This window comes from Poecile atricapillus, chromosome 2, assembly GCF_030490865.1.
Source record: "Poecile atricapillus isolate bPoeAtr1 chromosome 2, bPoeAtr1.hap1, whole genome shotgun sequence".
Taxonomy (NCBI): Eukaryota; Metazoa; Chordata; class Aves; order Passeriformes; family Paridae; genus Poecile; species Poecile atricapillus.
The window spans coordinates 9,072,337-9,093,810 of NC_081250.1; the positions used below are offsets into that span (position 1 = coordinate 9,072,337).

At 38.9% G+C, this 21,474-nt stretch overlaps 1 protein-coding gene across 1 annotated transcript in view; it reads right to left on the reverse strand.

The window, feature by feature from the left end:
* PTPRN2 (protein tyrosine phosphatase receptor type N2) overlaps window positions 1–21,474 on the reverse strand; it is a 635,317-nt gene that overhangs the window by 43,285 nt on the left and 570,558 nt on the right. Inside the window, exons 15-17 of the mRNA XM_058833496.1 lie at window positions 18,658–18,805; window positions 11,167–11,240; window positions 2,960–3,037 (exon numbers count right to left, since the gene is read on the reverse strand). Coding sequence (XP_058689479.1) covers window positions 2,960–3,037; window positions 11,167–11,240; window positions 18,658–18,805 — 300 coding nt within the window. The remainder of the gene's footprint in view (window positions 1–2,959; window positions 3,038–11,166; window positions 11,241–18,657; window positions 18,806–21,474) is intronic.

The following is a 21,474-nucleotide window of genomic DNA, read 5'->3' on the forward strand; positions in this document are numbered from 1 at the left end:
ACTGACTGGTGGGAGAATATAATGAAAGTTTAAGAAAAAGCTAGTTTAGAAACTATATCTGAAATGAGAGCATGACATGTAGACAGTGAGCACAGATCAGAAGCAGTTTGGATTTTGTTGTGGGTATCAGCTGTGTTATAAATGCCAAGAAAGTTGCTTTACACTTTCAAGTAAAACAAATGCTCTGTAGACAAGAGTTTTCTCGAAGTCAACTTGAAACGTCTACAGGAGTAGAAACAATTACAACAGGTTCTTTCTGGGGCAACCTCTCAGCCAAGACACAACAATGTGGCTGATGCCCACTGTGCACCCTGGCTCTTGGGAATCTCAGCAGCTAAATCTCTGCAAAAATAAGAAGCAATACATCCAGTAAATATTGCCATGGAAGGTGATGCCAAGCTCCAAGAGATTCTGTTGGACTTGCTAAAGCATGACGCTGTGCATTTAGACAAGGAACAGCAGAACAGTCCCAGATCTCTCTGGAGTCAGTCAGAGAGACTGACTATCAGTCAGATAGCTGCTATCTTCTCACTATCAGTCAGAAAACTGCTTCACTGAGCACAAAGCGGGGAAAACAGCAACGCAACTCTGCAACAGCTGGCACTGAGTGGAGGAGGGAGAGGGAGGAGAACCACAGAGAAGATGTATCAGGAACGAATAACTGAATCTTTAAACAATCCCTGGTGGCAGCATCATGGTACCACCAAAAGCTACAGAAAACTGTATCCAAGTAATTATTAACTGACTGTGCCCTGACAGGAGTTAAGACTATTTTCCATAGCAAGTTCAGGTTTCCCACACTTTACATCAAAATAGGTACTATTATGTGAAAAAGAGAAATAAACTTTTCTTCTGCAACTGGGCATAAACTGCAACATGTTCAAGCCATGGCTTTTGACTTTTACACTGGGTCTCCTTCATTTCAGTGGTTGTGGATGCAGTGCTCTACAAAGAGCTTGTCTCTCTTGGCCTGTTTATTACATCTGGTTGATACCCTGGGCTGTGTAACAGGTTTGGGACAAGAACTGGCACACTGAAATGTGATCTGCAGGAAGTTTAAGAAAAATGGGTAATGGATCAAAACAGGACAGCGGAATAGGTAGATTGTTATGTTGAAGTGACAGACATTATCAAAATAAATGTCAAAAAACACCTTTTCTATGGAACCTCACAGAAGAAATAGTAAAAGAGCATCACATCAGAAATGCACACAGCCACACTCAAACCAAAGCCGAACCACATCTCCCAAACAGTTTCTGAGGAGACATTTACAGCAAATCTGGTGGGGAGCTGGAGTGAACTTCCACTGATTACTGGAAGAGAAATAGCAAAAAGAGAAGAAGGAAAGTGAAGACTCTTCCACACAAAATAGCATGAGGAAAGAAAGAGATCTTTTAAGTACAAAGTGGAATGAAGAAGATGGTGCCAGAACAAAGAAACAAAAGTGTAGTCTCTGTGACCATGCAAACAGGTTGCTTAAGTTTTCAAACTAGCGTGGGAGAAGAACAAAATATATCCTTCATACTATGTATACTATCATACATATAGATTCTGATTTGTGCAATGCTTACTCAAAGTGAGCTTTTTAAATGCCTTATTTAAAAACGAGAACATAGATTTTTCAACATGAAAAGGGGCATTTACAGATCAAAGTATGCACAAAGTAGATGTACAAATATGAAAAAATAAACAATTAAAAACCTGGACCACAGAAATCATAAAATGTCTTTCAAGAATAGCTAGCATACTATTTGATTTTGCATGTGTAACTTAACAAATGCATTTTCAAGTATCATGCCTGTTAGAAGGAATCCATGTGCCAAGCAAAAAAGATCAGTCTTCTCAATTCTAGCTAATTACCAAATAGTGAAGACAAAAATCACAAGTTACTTGAAAATTTAAGCCAGACCAAAAGCTCACCTGACTTCAAGCAGAAAACACTTGCTCTGACCCTCTAGAAAACAGCCACAAAATATCTTGGACTGAGCACTTCAATATCCACGCACCCAAAATTCAACAACTGTTTTGAAAATGTCCTGATTTCTCATCAGAAAAATTGTGACATGAAGAGTGTTCATTAGGGATCAGTTAATACTTTCTAATGGTAGGTCAAGTGATGCAGATGAAGAGATGATTTCAACTGATGCAAGCTCCTAAAATACAGTGACATTTCTGAAACTGTCACACAGACATTCTCTTCAGAACAAAAACTTCTAAATTCATAATGCAAAACAAAAAATAAAAGCATATGTTCATGTTGATAATAAGCCCCAGTTGTCCTCCTCCCCAGTCAGCTTCTGTAAACTTTCAGACACAGTTCTGCACTTCCAAAGGAATATCTAACACTCGTCTCTACCACACCATCACACACATCTCCCTGGCAATGTGTGCTGGTCCAAATCTGCACCAGCACTGAAACACCTGCATGCAAAGTAAGCTCCTAATTGTGCATCAATAACTGCTCCATTTAGACCCAAATCCTGCAAAAAATTCTGCCCCTACTTAAATTTATGCATTTGGGTCCTAACTGCCTGTGGTAGGGGAAATGCATAAGAATTTAAGCATATTGGAGAACTGGGACATGTGTGGAATAGATTTCAATGGAAAATGAATGGCACTCAGTGCTAGGTCCTTTCTGATCTGGAGAATGACAATGAATTCTGGACACACTCTTCAAGCCCTCTGAAAATCACTGAATCCTTGGCAGTAATTTAATTACAGACACCAGGCACTAAAACATTAATACTTTGCCCTAAGGTTTTCAGTACAATTTTCAGATACACTATTCCTTAGCAGGGCTTGTCTTATACATTAATGGCTTGAATATCCATGTACTAGATTTTAAAAATATGTAAGAATTAAGGTTATTCCACCTAGAGTCACTCAAGCACAACATACTTTTACACAAGCACAGGAAAACTTGTGACATAAATCCAGTTTTCAAATATGTTTAACTTACCTGCCAGAAGTCAGCAACAGTAGCAGGGAGAGGGCCCTGGGTGGCAATATATGCAGGGTTTCGGGGGTCATGGTCCATCTGGAATAAGGAAGAAGAACACAGACTAGATTTATTTAAAGGAAATGCCTTGCAGTGTTAGAGACAGAAGGTATATGAGGGCAGAACAAGGGACTTCCTAAAGGACTGTCATGTCCCTCCATTCTCAATTGGCAAGCAAAGTGTTTTATTTCTATTTGTAAGCTCAGAGGAGAAGCTTTCCTCCAAAAGACTGATGACACCAGATGAGTATCAGCACATGTGATGAGCAATGTCCCATGTCCTCAATATGCAGAGTAAAATCATTTATGGATCATTTATGGTGGCTGACAAAGGCATTTGAGATCAGTACTTGTGGTTTCATAGCAACCTAGGAGCCTTTTGAAACATTTTTCTACACTGAATGTTAAGAATGCTCCACACATCTAAATATGTTCTCCATTTCCACCATGCCAGTCAAGGGCACATGTAACTAAAAAACAGCAAAAATGGGGAACAAATTCAGTTTCTGGCTTTTTCTGGTTAGCTGATTTATCTAAATGCATGGATTTGGCCTCAATGGAGGAAGTTCTGCTTAAAGACCTTAATGATTACATTTAATTCAAGGAGCAGAAAATTCACTGAGCAGAAAAAATAAAGAATCTAAGAAACAAAGCCATCAGGAGTAAATAGGATTAGCAAGTTACAATGAATGTTTTCTAACTGATGGGTGGTTTTCTTGGTTCTAAATCTTAGGACCCATTCTGCCGAAAAAGAAGATCTGCTGATAGGATTAGAAAACAAACAAACTCATTCTAACCCTGAACTGGGCAGGACAAAACTTTGAACATAAAGAAAAGAGACCCATTTCAGCTCTGAGATGTGAGGGTGTGACTCGCTGACACTGAAGTCAGGGAGAGTTAACTTATACCCATGTAGCTGAAGGCAGAATTTGTCTCAATACACAGTTCTGTTCTATAAGTAAAGATCTGAATAAGAATGAATGTGAGTCACATTTGCATTAACAGGCATCTCCTGAATTTATTCATAGCCTATCAAAATTTTCAGTGATGGTACATGTCAGCGTAAAAGAAGGCACCTCATAATTATGTGCAACATAAAAGAGGGAAGAACCATAAAAGAACAGATGTAAGTTATTCTAACGGAACAACAATATGATGAATGTTGCAAAAAGGAAGAGAACACTTTTATGTTTCTAATTTTCTGATGTATAATTAAGCTGGACTTCATATTAAAATTCTCCATGACAACACAACACAGGTAAAAGTCACTGAATCCATTTAGATTAAAGCTTACTTCTGATTCACCACCCATAGTTATAAAAAACCTTGACCACAATGTCTGTAATACCATCATTTTATTCCAAGTTTCACTGGGATGCTTCTCATCAGCAAATAAATCTTCCCAACAAGCAATTGCTCACAACAAATTTCAACTTTGCTTTCTTTGCCTTTTGACAAAAGCAGTTCTGATAGCAGGACATTTACTACTGTGGTATTTTGAGACCCAGGAAAAATAGCTTTCTTCTGAAATCAGTATTAACAAAAAAGCCCTAAGGAAACATTTTAAAATGGGCAACTTTTTTTTGTTTTGTTTTGCTTTGCTTTGTTTTGTAAGACACTGAAATAAACACAACTGAAAACAACAGCAAATGTGATCAAGCAAAGTCAAACTTAAAAGCCAGGGTTCTTTATTCTCCATTACAGTTGAAATGATTTGTTGTTGTTTTGTTTTGAGTCCCAAAGATCGACAGGATTTAAACTTAGGGTGAAATGGTTCCCTATGCCAGAACTAAAAATCTTAGAAAAATTGACCTACACCAAGGAGGATGTGCTACTCCCAGGGGAAATTGTTGTGTGCTGCATCCACTCTAAAATGACATCACTTCTCCAATCACTTCTTCAGGCTAGAACTTGGCTTGGAAATGTATCCAATAGAAAATACATCAAACTTTAGAAAAAATATAATTTACTCTGCATTCTTCCTAAACATTTTTTTTTTTTTTTTAAATGTAGACATGGCAGAAAACAAAGGCAGAAGAAATTAAGGATGATGCAAATAGTGCTGTCATGGAGGAAATACGTCTCAACATTCAGCTGATAAATCAGGAATAGGCCAATCTTGGCATTTCAGCATTAATCAACCTCTGTCACAAAGGTGCTTGTTGGAACGTGGCAAACATTGCAATAAGCACAGAATGGGAAAGTATATCAGCAGTTTAACAATAATTCAAAAGACAATTACAATTATTACATTCCAAGCACATTGTGTTGCACAAAAAACAATTATGAGCAGAAACTCTTCTTGCTTGGAGCAAATAGAAAATGGCAGAAAATGCTATCACACTATTAAATGATCTTTAACTGAACAAAAATAAGAGCAAAGTTTAAACTAATTAAATGAAATTCCAGGTTTCATCACTTTTGTATTAAATGCACTGTTTAAAAGACCACGTATTTCAAGACAAGTGTGAAAAATCCCGTCTGGTCACATTCAATTTAATATGAGTAGGTGATAGCAAGGGACAATTCTTGAATGTTTTTGATTTTTGTTCTTTTTTATTCTCTCAAGGTCACCAAGAACACCAAGGGCATCTTAATCTATCAAAGTTAACAGAAGTTTGAATAAAGAAATAAAGTCAGTAATGGGTTTTAAACTAACTAATCAAGGATCAAGTAAAAGGGTTTTTTTTTAATGTCAGTAGTCATTACCTTCTTCCAAGGATCCCTCAGATTTCTCACTTCATGAAAATAAAATAGAAAATGTATTCTCCAGAGAAGAATGGAGAACTCCAGACTCCACACAATCAAGTATTAAAACAAAAATTGTTTGCTAACATTTTACATCAGAACAACCTTCAGAAATCACCCTAATAGTAATTGTTCAAAAAGAACATGTTTTTCCCCTCTATTTCCCCATCAAAGCACAAAGTTCACGAGGCTTACATCAGAATGGGATCAAACCATTGTTGGAAAGAAAAACCTGCAATTATTACAACTGTTCTGCTATGGTGGAATTCTCATTTTTTGCTGCAGTACAGCAAAAGCATGTCTGGTGATAATGTTTCAATCTATTTTCCCATGATTTTATATTAGGGGTCAAGGATTACTATAACTGGCCATGCAATTGATTGTACTGATTTCCATCACTACCAGAATCAAAAGCAAATGAAAAGAAAAAGGAGGAACACTGAGTTTTATTCTCAGAAAAGAAAATCTAGAGAAAACTTTAGTGGCACAATTTGTGTTTTCCTACAGGGCTTTGTAGTATAAGCTGACTTACAGTACCATAAAGTAGGAAAATATGTGAACAACATTATCATAATTGGTTGAATCTTGTTAATACCAGACCAGGATTACACCTTTGCATTACTAAAGAATAAAAGCTGGTTCTTCCTTCAAGAGTTCTATTATCCAGCTGCCTTATTCTAAGACCTGGTGAGGATTCCCTGAAGAATGCTGAATTTTGTTGAGTTTTTGATAGAGATTGTGCTGCTGCATGATTTCACTGATAATGCTGATGAAATACAGAAAAATCAATACATTATGGGAGTAAATCCTTGAGAGTGGTACATGTAGATTCTTGTTAAGCAGTCTTGTAAATTGCAAACTGAAGTAAAAGTGTCAATAGGCATCAATGACCATTTTGAAATTTAAAGTAAATGGTGGTACTGATTAATTCCTTCCCTTTTTCCTCCCTTTCAGCTTGTCAGATCTTTACTTTCTACAGAGAAAGATGCTGGGTGAGATGTGGTCTCAGTCACACCATGTTCACCTTCATCTAAATCATCTGAGTCCATCTGAAATATTCCTGAATCATGAGATAAGAATGAAATCCAGTGTAGACCAAATATGACAGAAAGGAAGTTGAAATCTGATTAACACGTTAAAAATTCTTATGGATTCAAGCTTCTATGTGGTCCAGACTTAATGTGTTTACAACACCAAGAAAACCTACTTCCATGCATATATTTATTACATAAAGTATAGACAGTCTCTAAAAAAGGAAGTGTGTTTGTTTTTGCAGAAGAAAGCATATCCAGCAAATGCAGATGAACTTTGTAATCATTCATCTCAGCATTAAAATTAAAAAGGTAGACTAGACCTCATCTTCATGTTTCAATTAAAATTTAAAACAATTTTTTAAATCCTTCCTCTTAAGCCCCTAATGGAAAGAAAGAAGCAAATCTGGTTGCCTATGCCATTATGAATTTCAGTCTATTCTTGCTGATGAAATTTGTATGCTGTATTTGAACAAACTGTCATGCTAATGACATTCCTCAGTCTGGTGTCTTCAATAATAAGCAAACTGAGTTTTTAAATGTAGTTGATGGGATTTTTTCTCTCTCAGACATCCTATGAGGAAAACCAGAATTTCCCATTTACTTTCATGACCTCTGATTTAAAAGCAAAGATTGCACATTATTTACTACTGGATGATTTTCCTGAAATTTAATGAGGACTAAGTACAAATATGACAGAAGTAATTATCACAGTTTTATTCTGCACAGTCAGGGTCTCCTTGTGCTGTAATTGCAAGCCTTTCATTCAGCTGCCAATACCAGAGTTATTATCATAGTACTTTATGTTATTTCAGAGAGGAGGGAAACAGATTTCCACCTCACTTTTACCCTGCAAATTTATCCTAAGGACTCATTTTGCCTGGCCTCATGCTACAGTGAAATAAAAGACATATGGGGAAGAATTTGGACTAAATCTTTCCTGATTCTCTTCACCCATTCCCAGCTGCAGAGAGGCCACCAATATAACCCCAGTTTTCACATCCTACTGTGAGGTATTGAGGTATTGAGGGGGAGCAGCATTTTTTAAAAGGAAGAAACATGTGGGCAGGTGGCCAGCTCATTGTCTAGCACGGGGATTTTTTTACGGTGTGCTGCTGCACTCATTTAGACTTCAGTGAAGGTTGAGTGAGCCCCAGCTGGAGACTGGACCACTGACCCAGAAGCTGGAGATACCCAGCAACATGTACAGGACTGGCAGCCTCCCTCTCTGAAACTTAATTACTTTATTTTACACTCTTCCTGCACCAGACAGCTCCCACACACGGGGAGGAAAAAGCCTCTTCCAGTCAGCTCATCCCATCCTGATCCTGCGCTTTCAATGGCCATCTCACAACAGTGCTCACTCCTCACCCAGGCACTGCAAGGAACAAATGCACCAGGAGCATCACTGTATTGACAGGATAATTACTGAGGTTACTTGAGTTGAAACAGTCTGAAGGAAAGAAATGGTAGGATTTTTGCAAGAGTGAGTGAAAGCAGTTGTACTGATACTCCACATCCACTGTGTGCTTACATGGACACTGACTAAATGTGTGCCTGCTACCAGAAAAGATCTCAAGTAAACAGCAGCAGAAATAGCACATATGTCCAGCTTAGGCTTCACTAGCTGTATAAACACAGTAAATATTGCAGAATCAAGTGCCCAATTCAACATTGCAGTAGGCATTTGAAGTGGGGAGAACAGAGACTGAATATCTCTGCCACTTCTGTATTTGACCTCATTATATGAAAACTACACCAGATTAACAAATATGTTTACACTAATCTGAGAATATTTAATTTGGCTCGAAATTCAGTAGTTTGCCAGGAAACTTTCCAGACCATGAGCTTGCAAAGCAGGGATTTCCTCCTATCAGTCCCCCACTGGATCACCTTCAGGAAACACACTTTGATCTATTGCTTTCAAAATAGCAAAATGGCTACTGGCTCAGTGGAGCAAACTCTTGCAACTAACTGGAGCACCTCTTTCCTTGGAACAGCAGATCTACACAAATGTAGCTGTGGCACTTCTCTCCTCACAGCAGGGTCTCTATCCTACCATGAAAAGAGGAACTTAAATTTTTTTCCTGGCAGTTTTTCTTGGCTATGCAAGTTATTGGGCACTTGTCCTGATCTAATGAAACCCTTGTGAACCCACTTATTTCTGGGCATAGAAGTATTTCTGAAAGAGATACAAAGACAGCCATAAGGATTTGTGGTTCATCAGGGTGATTTGTTGTATTGAGCAGAACTCTTGAATCTGGGAAAACTACAAAAAAGAAATATGTTCTAACCCTGCAGAAGGACCCTTACTAAGAGCTGGATGGAAAAGCAAGATTACAACTCTTTGTAAAAACACAGGAGTTAAAGCTGTGGGAGCAGAGACCCTGTGCTTGCATGAGCTTTGGGCACCCTGATAAAGCAAACCTCTTCCCAGTTTTGTCAATGGGATATTTTAGTCCTGTTTCTTCACTTCCAAGACTACTTAATCTAATACTTTACTCTTCAGTGCAATTAAAGAAATAGTTAAACTATAATCCAAAACTACAATTGCAACAGACATACACACACATGCAAGATTTTACCCCCTTCTCCAGCCAAATTTGTGTACTAAAACTAGTTAGGCTGTGTCTACACAGACTTTTGGGCAGGTTGCAGAAGCCCAGTTGCTGTCAACACTGAACCCGACTTAGCACTGTCTACAGAGGCTGTAATTCCACTTTGATGCCATATTGTTGCCATGTGAATTACAACCAAGCTCTTGCAAGAATACAATATCACACTTCCAGTTATCACCTCCCACTCCTGTCCTTCCCACAAAACCTCTCAGATTCTACTATCAGATGAAGGCTTGACCAAACATAACTCACCAGCTGGGTCCTGGAGACACAAACAGAGCACTGAAGCCCTGGAGCTGGACCTCTGTGCACGATTTTACAGGCAGGATGCATATTCCTTGGAACATGACTTACTGTGATCCCCTGATCCTGGTGCCAGGTAGAGCTTGGTCTAGTCAGAGACATACCTAAAAGCAATCTAAAAACTCAAATCTGTGCCTATCTACCCTCGTCCTCTGAAATGGAAACTGGCAATTCCTCAATATGCAGGTGCTTTGGTTTCCCCTCTACCCTAAGCCAAAGACAAAAATATCCCAAAGGAGTTTTTTGGCTTCTGTGTGTTTTTTAACTCTTTGAATAAAGCACTTTCATGTGTTGAAGAAAATGAAGCTTTGAACTCTGCTGAAACAAAGATCAGGGAACTGTTCCTATGTAGCTATAATTGGGATTTTTTATGGAAAAAAGGTATTGTCAACAACATTGGAAGGAAGAAGCCTGTAATTTCATGCTGTTGCAAATTGTCAGCTGCCTAGCCCACACAAAGTCATTTAACTGGGGGAGTGATACTCCCCAGGAAAATGAGCCAGTAATGGCAAATACAGCCCACTGCAGTAAGATCTTATTCTCCATCCTAAATTCTTTCTCACAGTTGCCCTATAATAACTTTTTGGAGCCTAATTAATGTGAATAAAAACTGTGAGAAAGAGCGACTACAATCTCAGCAGTCCCACAGAGGTGATGGACACAGTGCCTTTTTCCCCCTTCACATGGACATCCTGGCACTTCCACTGAGATGCTGTGACAGGGCAATGCCACTGGCATTACTGTACCTGTTCAGTGTCAGCAAATAGAGACCTTTTCTCCCTATCACCTCTCAAGGACAAGAAAAGGATTCATGTTCAGCTCACACAGTCATGGGAAATGGCAGCTGAGCCACACTGGAGTATCTGGACACAAAAATTGGACTGACCTAATCTGCAGTTGGAATAAATGCACAGGGCCTAGGGGATCCTGTTCATGCTTTCAAAACAGCAAGTGCAGAGAAGAACCAGGAGAGCTACAGAACCACCATGCTGTGCATCACTAGGTCAACAGAAGAAGAAAGGTAAGAGGAAATGTCACTTCCTAATGCAGAAGAAGCTCAGAAGTCAGTGGAGCTCAGCTCTCCATGCCCACACAAACCATTCCTCCTACTGTAGATACTAGGACAATGCAAAAAAGAACAAGCTATTTTTACCTTTTGGGAGAATGAAAAGCTCCGCTAAAGTAAAGCACTGAATTTTATAATCTGTAAGTTAATAATATCTAGTATCAAATACAGAAAAACTGACAGTACTACAAGGTAGAACAAGGGTTATCTAGTGACTTTTTCTTAGTAAATAAACTTCAAGGGTATTGCACACAGATACATTTCTTTTCAATTTGAAAGGACAACCAGCATTGTAAGGTGCTCACAACCTGAGATTAGCAGTGAGTGCCTGGAGTCTATTTTGACATCAAGGAATGGCAAGGATCAGCTACTTGGAATACTTCTCATAGGTTACCATACTTACAATTGGACTGGCATTGATGTAGTCTGAATTGTCGTGGCTACTTTCACCTTTCAGACATATCCTGGAATGGTCATCTGCAAAGGAGAAAACAAGAGAAGAAAGTTTCTATATTACCCACTTTATGTTAGACAATTCAAAGTCAGATTAATGTGCTTTTCAAGAGAGGTAAATATCAGAAAGGATATTTCCTTCTGATGCCCAACCTAGCCATAGGGTTGATACAGCCACAGCATCACAGCCTGACTCAGGAATGAAGCAGTGGGATATTCCAGAGGCTCAGTATCACAAAGCCTGTCTTCATGAGATGCACTGTGATGTGCTACAACTGCTCATAGGAAAAAAGAGAATCTCTTCTCTTCAGGGAGTTTAAGATTTAAACTAGACAAATCACTAAAGACCTCCAGTATTATAGAACACATTCCTGACCCCTTGCAGGGTCATGGAAGAGGGAAGGTGATGGGACTTTGTCCACCTGGCTTCTCTAAAATATGAACAGCAGGATGGAAGTACAGCTGAGAGATAGACAGTAAGTTATGGGGAGACACTATGACTTGCAGATGATCATGGGAGAGAGAAAATGCCAACAAAGTACAGCTGGAGCACACACAGACATCTTACACTGCTGTTACTATAGCTACTTCAGATACCAGTAAAGAAAACAGCAATTCTGGACATAGGAGACTTTCTCATGTTGCTTGCCCATCATCAAGATTATTTTATCACTTTTTAACTTGAAATTTTACCAGGGCTTGCTCAGTTGTACTTAAAGCTGGCACACCCCAAACTCCAGTCCTTTTTTAAAAATAGTATTTCTACATCAGAACATGCATAATGTATGGATTTTATTTGTCTCAGGCAGAGACAATGCAGATGTCTGCATCTCTTCCAATCATCCAGACTCACTTTCTGTTAAGAGAAAAGAAACGTTCCTATGTGATGAATAATTTCATCCTGATTTAGCTGTTGCCAACAGGCCAAACTGTGTACAAGAAATGCCATTTCTTTCCACTGACTAAAGAAAGAAAGCCCCAACCACACTCAGATAATTTGAGAGGTGTCTAAGTCTACATATGAATCTCAAACAACTTGTACCTGATTTATAACCAGCAAATTTATACTTCTCAGGAAACCTACCCTGCGCAGTATATGGTAGAAAGAGGCTGTAGAGCTGCCCTTTCTGTTACCCTCTACAACTGAACACAGATAACTGATGTTTTTATAGGACTGAGGATCTTCCCACTGATTTTTCAAATAGACAAAATAAGAATACATTGTCTAGTGGCCTGTGACACCACTCAAACAGGATTCCCAGTTGGCTGTTAAGAACCAATCATTATTTTAATATTGAGGAATAATAAATGAATTATCAAACATTATAAGGACCTTACAGAAAGGCAGAGACAGAGAGTTTGGGCTCTGCTTAGTTTTATTCAACAGTAATGCCATGGCAGTTCAATAGATGAGCAAGACAAAGGGATGTTTCCAACAGTGTTGTTTACAGCCACTCAATCTCACCCAACAGTGCCAGCAACCTTCTCCTGGAATAAGATTAGTGATGAACAAGTCATGCCAAATAACTGAAGTGAGATTCTTTACTATTCACATAAAATTACTTTCCCTGCTAAGGTTTGAGGATGAAGAAGACAAGGAAGGGAACGTGTTCATGAACATTATTCATTTCCACCCCACTCTGGCACCACTGCACAAAAAACATCCAAAATGTAAACAGGAACTTTTGACACCTGAGATTTTGGGCTACCCAGTGTGTTTTACAGGAGGCTTTGCAAGGAGCATTGTCATAGAGTGCCTGAAGAATTGCAGCTCTGAAACTTTCTGCCTTTGCAGGAGATACACAGATTACATTCAGTAAATGTGGTCTCTCACATACCTTAAGCTAAGCAAGCACTCAGGATAAGCCCTGCTCATTGAATAGCAAAAGTGTTTGAACTAATCACCAAAGGAAACGTGTGAAATGTTTTTAAATGGATGAAGGAGGGAGAGCAGACAGTGATTCATCAGTATTTAGCCAACAGATGTCAGGGTGACTCTCCAATAAGAGTCAGGTGTGAGATCAGTAACTTCAGGATCTTTTTTTTAAAAACATAGTGTTTTATCCAGAGCCTCTGATTTAGTGTGCCATGCCATTACCTGTCTTGGAGGGTTTATCAGAGGTGAGACATGTTAAGGCTTTGGTATTGAAAAGGTGTTGAGACTTTGTATTTGCTATTAGAAGAAAGACATCTACAAAGAAGGTTGTGCATGTTTTTTCTGCATATATCAAGAGTTTGCACCCATGTGTGCTTCAGTTGCAGCATCAAACATTCATATTGACAATGAACAGATTGTGCTTGTCTATGCCTGTTATCACCTCAAAGCTTCTAGGAACTAGCATAATAGCTCTTCTGAAACAGGCAGGGAAGAAGAAAAAAAAAACCCAACAGAATACCATAATATTATACAGTATACAGATAGTTGTGTTAACAATGAGCAACTATGGAGAAAATGCTGAAGGTACAGCACCTTTTTTGTTTTGTTTTTTTTATTTTGCAAACTGCATAGTGATTATGTGAGAAGCAAGAGAAGCAGGAAATACAAGTAAGGAAGGAATGTCTGAAAATGAAGATACATAAAATCAATCTGAAAAACAAGAAAGAAAGATGAATGAAGAAACAGGAGAGGAGAGGGGTGGTAATAAGGAAGTGAGAGAAAAGACAAATGCTGTTACTAGCTACTGCAATCTGGCCAAGCTAAAACTTGTCATAAATTTAAGTATCTACAATAGCTGCTGCTGAATGCTGAGCTGCTTTGCATTTGCTATTGCTCCAGCCAAGCCACAGCTGAAAGAAAAGCAAAATGTATAGATGGATACATGTGGCAGAGAGAGGCTTCCAAGCTTAATATTCCTGTAGCTCTGGAGAAACACAGCCGATGCTGCATTTTATATACATGTAAAATATAAATTATAAAATATAGAAGATAGAGCATCAAGGACATGATATAAGCAAACACACATGAGTTTGCAGTATATAAATCCCAATTTATAGACTGAAAAAAAAGTGTTTTGGTGTCTACACATAGACATCTTTATGTGAAGTGGTTAATGGAGCTTGACTTGGGTGGCCAAACGTGAACATGGACTGTTTGAGAAACTGTAGGGTAGATGAGACATTGCACAAGGAAAACGGGCAGCACACCAGACCCCAAGTATTTTACCCTGTTAGACCAGCATCTGAAGCTCATGCAGGATGTACAGTGGCATCCTAAAGTTACTCATTTCACTATAAACCAAATAGCAGCCGAGGCCATTGCACAGCTCTCCTGATGTCACTGCAGTGACTGGCTCCTCACTGGCTCCATCGGGGGCTTTCACACCTGGCTCATATCGAGGCTGCTACATGGAGACTCAAACTCAGGCATCCTGACACCCAACCTCACAGACTCGTGCCCAGAAAACTGGGTTTCAATGCCTCAATGTAGGTTTCTACTGATATTTGAGAATCCTGAAGACACTTGGGCTAGCAGGCAGGAGGGCCACAAGTCTCTTACAGAGCTGGTGTTACACCTACTAGTTCTGCCTGGGTACCTTGAGGACTGTAGGCATCCCAAACAACACTGGATTCCTGTGCTTAAACGACTTAGGGGAGCATAAAATGTCATTACTATCTGAAGTATTAAACAGTGACCAATACTACAGTAGTATGTCATCTCAATCTTTTACTTCTCTCACAGTGGCCCTGCAGCTTAGTGAAGATTATTTTTGTTGTTAGATGGAGACTGAAAGCTTGTAACAGTAAGACTTACATTTTCCCTCTGTCTTTTGTTTCCTTTTAATCAGATACTTCTGAAGGAACAGAATCAACAAACATAAGGTTGAAATCAAGGAATATGGGTAAATTTGGGTTGTCTGAATCCAGGCATCACAGAATAAGGAAAATCTTACAGCAATCAACCTGGCACATTCTGCCTGGATCATCATTTTCTTCCTTCTAGATTAAGACTGATTTTTTTTTTTTATACAAAACCCTACACAGGCCTCCACTGAATTAAGAAAGTGAAGAACTACTGAGGAATGGAAGTGGTGCAGCCTGAAAACTATGAAGAATTATAATCTGATTATTATTATTATTTTACCTATAGATGATCTGCAGAAAATGGAACTTTCCTTTGCTCTGAACTGCTCAAGTTTGTTCATTTCAGAACACTATTTGCACATGCATTTGTAACATGGAAAATGCACACAACCCTCTGCTCAGGTGCTCCCATCTTTGGTGCACAACTCTTTAGGCTCTGCTCTAAAGGCAAACAAGCCTCAGACCTGGGTGCATGTTCTGCCCCTAAATGCTTTGCTCTCCTTTTGAGGAAAGGCAAAGCACAGAGGTAAGCAGGTTGCTTAAATATATACCACAACCCATGGACATGGCTGTGGTGGACAGTTCTTGATAGATGTTCACTGCATAAAGTTGTTTGCCAAATGTTTAAAATACCTGTATATCTTAATGGTGTACATAAATAAAAACATACAGTGTTGACTCTGTTGAGATGGGTTTATTTTTCAGAGACGCAAAAAGAAAAAAAATTTGGAAGCCTTTTCTTGAGCTGCTCATGTATTCATAAAGAAAATAGGCATCATTAAATCATAGCACTAAAAATAAACACCATGTGCCCTAAATTATAGCAATCTGCTTCTTGATTGGATAAAAGGTCACAGTTTTGTTAATCTAGAAGGTCCAGGTAACTTGAATTGTTAGTATTTTTTAAACTAGTAATTAGTTAAATGCAGTGTTAAGGTGTTCTGCTATCAAGTACTTTAAAAGCTGTATAGAACAGAAAATAGAAAAGTTAGGTACAAGAGTAAGCTATGATAAAATTGTGATAATCATTAAATCAGTTATATAATCAGTAAAAATAATATTGTGTTACTTCAAGACAGGTTCAGAAAGAAAAACAGAAAGCAAATACAACATGATATTAAAGCTTCTTTGAAGCCTTTCTAAGAGGAAATCTTCTACATGAATTGGCAATCTTGTTCTACCTTGTCAAGGTGATTATGAATATGAAAGGAGTAAGGAAACACTAACAAGCCATTACTCTGTGAGAATACACTGAATGTAGTATAACAACTCTAGAATATCAAAAGCATATCAGGTTTGCTTTTTCATACATTATGAAGAAATCTATGGCTTTTTTGCTATAGTTTTAATGTCTAACAAAGTTTAAAAAAATGTGGGCAAGCTGGGCCTTCTCATCTCAGGCTAATCTTAAGAGTCTAAAATAACCACCACCTTATCAAAATTTAATATTGTTTAAACTCTGTGCCATATTTTCTACCCATCAACAAAGCAGTAACTAGTTTAAACATATATAATATGACAGCTGTTTACCAGTGCACAACAACTTCAGTAAGTGAAGACAGGTAATTTTGTGCAATTCAGTCAAAAAGGAAAATTCCCAGTGCACTAATATTTGTAATAGAAGTCTCCACATTGAAGAAACAAAGCAAATGTATTATTTTACCCTTTTAAATGTACTAAAATACTTTTAGCTAAAACTTCAGATAAACTGCAGTCACCCTATCCATGTCCAGATACCTCCACTTCACCAAATCACCCTCAGGCAGTGCTGATTCAGTCTAGATCCAGATATGGGGAAACCAGGCATAACAACATTCCATGGAATGGCAGAGAAACAAAGGCTGGTCAGTGCTGGCTGATACATCCACATGGTACAGTTTGATGAAAAGAGACAGACCACCTGTCACCATCCCTGAGTGTATTTAAAAGACATGTACATGTGGTTTTCAGAGATGTGGTTTAGTGCTGACTTGATGACTGAACATGATGATCTTAGAGGTCTTTACTGTTTCTATGATACTCAAGCTAAAAATCTCTGTTCTTCAGCACTGTCACAGCCATGATACTTCTGGATTCAGAGGTATACAAGTCTAGTCTGAAGGTTATAGCTCATTATATCACAAAGACACAGCTCTGCATCAGTCAAATAGCCAGCACCAATTTCTGGCAACATCTGTAGCTCCCATGCTGTCTCTGTGGCAGCAACCAAAACTAGTCTAGCTTAATTTATGAGCACGAACTTGAAATATCTTAAGATGGTCTGACTCTAAGTCCATATTGATAGAACACTTTAAGCAGGAAGATTAACTTGGATCAATACATATTTTCATGGAAAATTTTCACTGCCTATCATGCCAGTTAAGTGCTGATTTTTTTTCATGATGTAAAAGGGCACAGAAGGTTTGCGTTACTTTAGACTTCTTTAGAACTTCTCAATAAGCCTTATCCCAAAACACATGGAAGTCAGCAAACTGCTGCTGTTTCCCCAAAAGGTTTTTGACCAGCACCATATTTACTCAGGAGAGTTAATACTGCCAAGTTGCTGTAATCCTCGCCTGAGTAGAAAAGTATTGCAGAAAGAGCCACTACATAAACAAAAGAGACAAACCCTGCTTAAGAAAATATGCAGGGACTGATGGGCTCAGTTAAACTATCATGTCCTTCCAAAGAATCTTCACTCTAAATCTGGCTATGACATTTACTTAACGTGTTACCTGTCATTTCTCCATTTCTAAAAGAGGAATACTACTTACTCAAGACTCTCTTAGGGAAAATTAATGTTTTCAGGGCACTTTAAAAATTAAACCAGCTATATATGTTTGCCAAGATATCCAGCTGGATTGTGGGCACACTGATTGAGAGAATTTTGGTTGCTGTGTACTGTGCATATATTCTCAGTTTCATTTTTGTTTCATTGGTTGCTTAATGAAATATGTGTCCATACACTACCGATGTATTCTATGAGATATATATATATATGTTTGCATAGGAGAAATATGTTACTTTTATTTCAAGCTCAAAAGGTGGCTGCTCACAGGAAAGAGCAGATTGTAGGAATATAAACATCAGTTCCTTTTTTTTAATCACTATTTTTATTTCTGTCTGTTTAGAGAAGCCTTGTAGAGAAAAGCCAGTTTGCAAACTTATTCACTGAAGCCTAGAGGGGCTCCTTCAGTACAGCTGAGTATCTGATAAACAAATCATCTAGCTCTGCCTATAGCAGAGTAATATAGAGTAATACCTTCTGGTATTACTGCTGGATGGACAAGAGACCAATTCGTCTTGGTCAGAAGAAGAAGAGACTCCTATTGAATAGCTACAGATGCCACTCCAGCACAGACAGTATATTCCAGCACTGAAAATCACTCTGGCTATGGAATTCTGTGAGACAGCAACAGTGTTATGTGGCACAGGTGGGCATTCTTGTAACAGATCCAGGACTTACAAGGAGATAAACAGGGTCTGATAAGACAACAGGACATGCACCCAGCCCACAGTTGTAGCCACAACTTTCCAGTACACACAGAAACCACTCCACATCATTTACCTGCCTTCTGCAGCTTTCACACCACTGTGCAAAGGATACTGGGGAATGTATCAAGAACTTAAAATGTCATGATCCAAAGGGAAGTGTACATACATGGTACTACAGCCCGCGAGCGGTTCTTCTGGACATTTTCCTCCTGCTGCGCTACGGTGCTGTCGTTGGGCTCAGCCTGGTAAGCACACAGAGCTTCCCACTCCTTCTCCAGACGATTCTTGTTCTTCAGGTGATCTTCCATGTAGGACTGGAATGAAAATAATACTGCATGAAGCATTGACTAGGCTGAAAGCTAAGCTAAAAGGATGTTTCTCAAAGCATGGGAATCCTGAGCTTTGGGGAAAAAAAAGGCTCAGTTTAAAGGTTCATTTATTTACTTAAAACAGTTAATTTCAAGCTTATTTGTGCTAGAAAAAATGAGAATAATAAAATGTAACAGTGCTAACAGAGAGGAAATGCATGAAACATCCAGTCACTGAGCTTTAGGAGGAAATTATTTCTTCTTCAGTACCTAGAAAACATAAGTCCAAATGTCTCTTTCATCAGGCAATGGAAAAGAAACAAAATCCCACTGACAAAAATTACTACAAACAACAACTTCTGTCAAAACAGGATTTTACAACAAAGTTCAAGCACATATGCACATCACAACAGTGATAGAAAGGTTGAAAATAATTAAAAGATTGCCAGGCTGAACTGTTGTGGCTCAAGCACTGGGTCATCAGAAACCCATCTTGCAGATGAACTGGCACAGAGAGGGCTTTGAACTGAGGAGGTGCTGTTAATTAATATTAATATATGTTGTTAAAGATTGTACATTGTATTCAGTTAGCAGTATTGGGAAAAGCATCACCAAAGAAAACCACCTGTGGTAGGAATGATGTGCCATCAAAGTGTATCAGTGCTGGTCTTAAGCTTTTGCAAATTCCCAAGGCTAGACCTGCCCAGCAGTGGATAGGAACTCAGTTCCAAAAATTTGAGAAAAGTGAACTAAAACCCTTTTCCTTTACCCCGTGGATCAGAAAATAATCCAAGTATGTGAGGGGAGGAGAGCAGAAAGGAGGTAGGGCAGGGAAACTCAGAAATCTTCCCCTGCCTTTAACATGAAAATTAAGAAAGTGATCACCTACTGTAAGCCTGCTTACACAGGCTCATTACCTTGCAGAGCCTGCCATCTTCTCTTACAACAAGCAAGAGAACCATCTCACATTACACCCTGTTCATATTTGTAAATTAAACTCCATACTGCCTTTACTAGGTAGGTTGAAAATAACATTCCTAAACAGATTTAAAAAGGACAGACTGTTTAGGAGACAGGCTCGGGGCTGAGGTCAATAGCAGAGCTTCTGGCCCGAATCAGTCACAGTGGTTATTGCTGGAACCTTCACGAATACAGCCCAATCTGTAGCAACCTTGTCTAGAAAAAGCTCCCAAAAAGGATTCACTGTAAAGTATAAAAAGCACTTTGGTTTGCTTAGAAAACCTTTTCCATAGACAATCTTTGTGATGTCGAATTGTTCCTCCCAAATGTGCTTTAAAGAAGAAAGGCTCTGATGCCCTCTCAACAGGTTTAACAGAAGGTGTAAAAAGCTTGCAGCTTGTCCTCTGCCAAACAGGAGCTCTGCAAAGCTGTTGTGCCACTGTGCTTCCCACCTGGCCGGCAGGGCAGGGCAGGATACTGCTCCCTCTTGCAGCTTGAACAATTTTTTGATGACAAAAGAGCCCCTGACACACAGCTTTGTTTGGCACAGGGTTTGTTGGGCACCTGTGTCTTTACACAAGGTTTGTAAATCAAACCTGGTACTGAAAAACCAATTCAAGAAGCGACGCTTCCAGAACGGCTGTCTTTAAGGACACAGAAAGATACTGCATTAGAAGAAAGGTTTCTAAAGGAGGTAAAAAATAGTGGTGGCCTAGATACAATCAAAACACCCACTGTGTGATTGCTTCTTTTCTATAATGAAGGAAAAAGCACTGCAGTGGACAGAGCTGTGACCTGACAGCCGTGGAGCTGGGAGAGCGGTGTGGACCCGCCGTGTGTCGGGGTGTGGGTCAGGTAACATGTTCCCAGCATCAGCTTGCAAGTTAACAGGAGGAAACCATCCCCTAATAATTTGTTTATCCTTGTCAAAAGGCTGTTGCTACCGGGAAAAGGAGAGCGGCTAAAGATCTTGTTCTTTTCTCCTAGCAAATCTGTGCCTGGATATGTATACTGAAATCATAGGGAAAAAAAAAAGATAATCCCTCCAGAGCAGAGAGTTGCTGGTATGTAAGAATTTTTATGAGGCAAAGTGAAAAAATAGCAAAATCTTACAATAAGACAGAGCCAAGACTGCTGGCTTCAGAGCAGCTGTTGAGCATGCAGCAGAGATCAGGCAGTCAAGGACCAGTCTGTAGCATCTTCCCATTTTAAACCACAGTTTTATAATTGATAATAAATGATTCATTTTGACATGCCCATCACCAATGTCCCACAGCTTCAGGGACATTTTATGCAGATATACAGATCTGCCAACACCGAATCTCTCCGAAATACTGGGAGGTCCCCCAAGCTGTAGGAAAAGGGCCATGAACATTTGATTCATAAGGCAGGACTGAAGGTAGTTAGGAGCCTGCTGTCGAATCTAACTTGTCTCTTTGATGATTTCAAGGATTGCATTTTAAAAAGAAATTTAATTTCCTCTTTAAATCATAAAATCTGACACAGTTAAGATAAAGTTTACAGCTAAGGTAAATTGACCGCTTTTATTGCACATGAACTTTTAAATAATTCAATGCTTTTTGAAAGTTTTAGTTTTACCTTTATTTTTCAGGTAATCTTGAGTGTAAAGATGCATGAATTTTCAAATGATAACACACGGAAATCTTTACTTTAACCAAGCATTTTTTGTGTGGTTTCAATTCCTCTATCACATG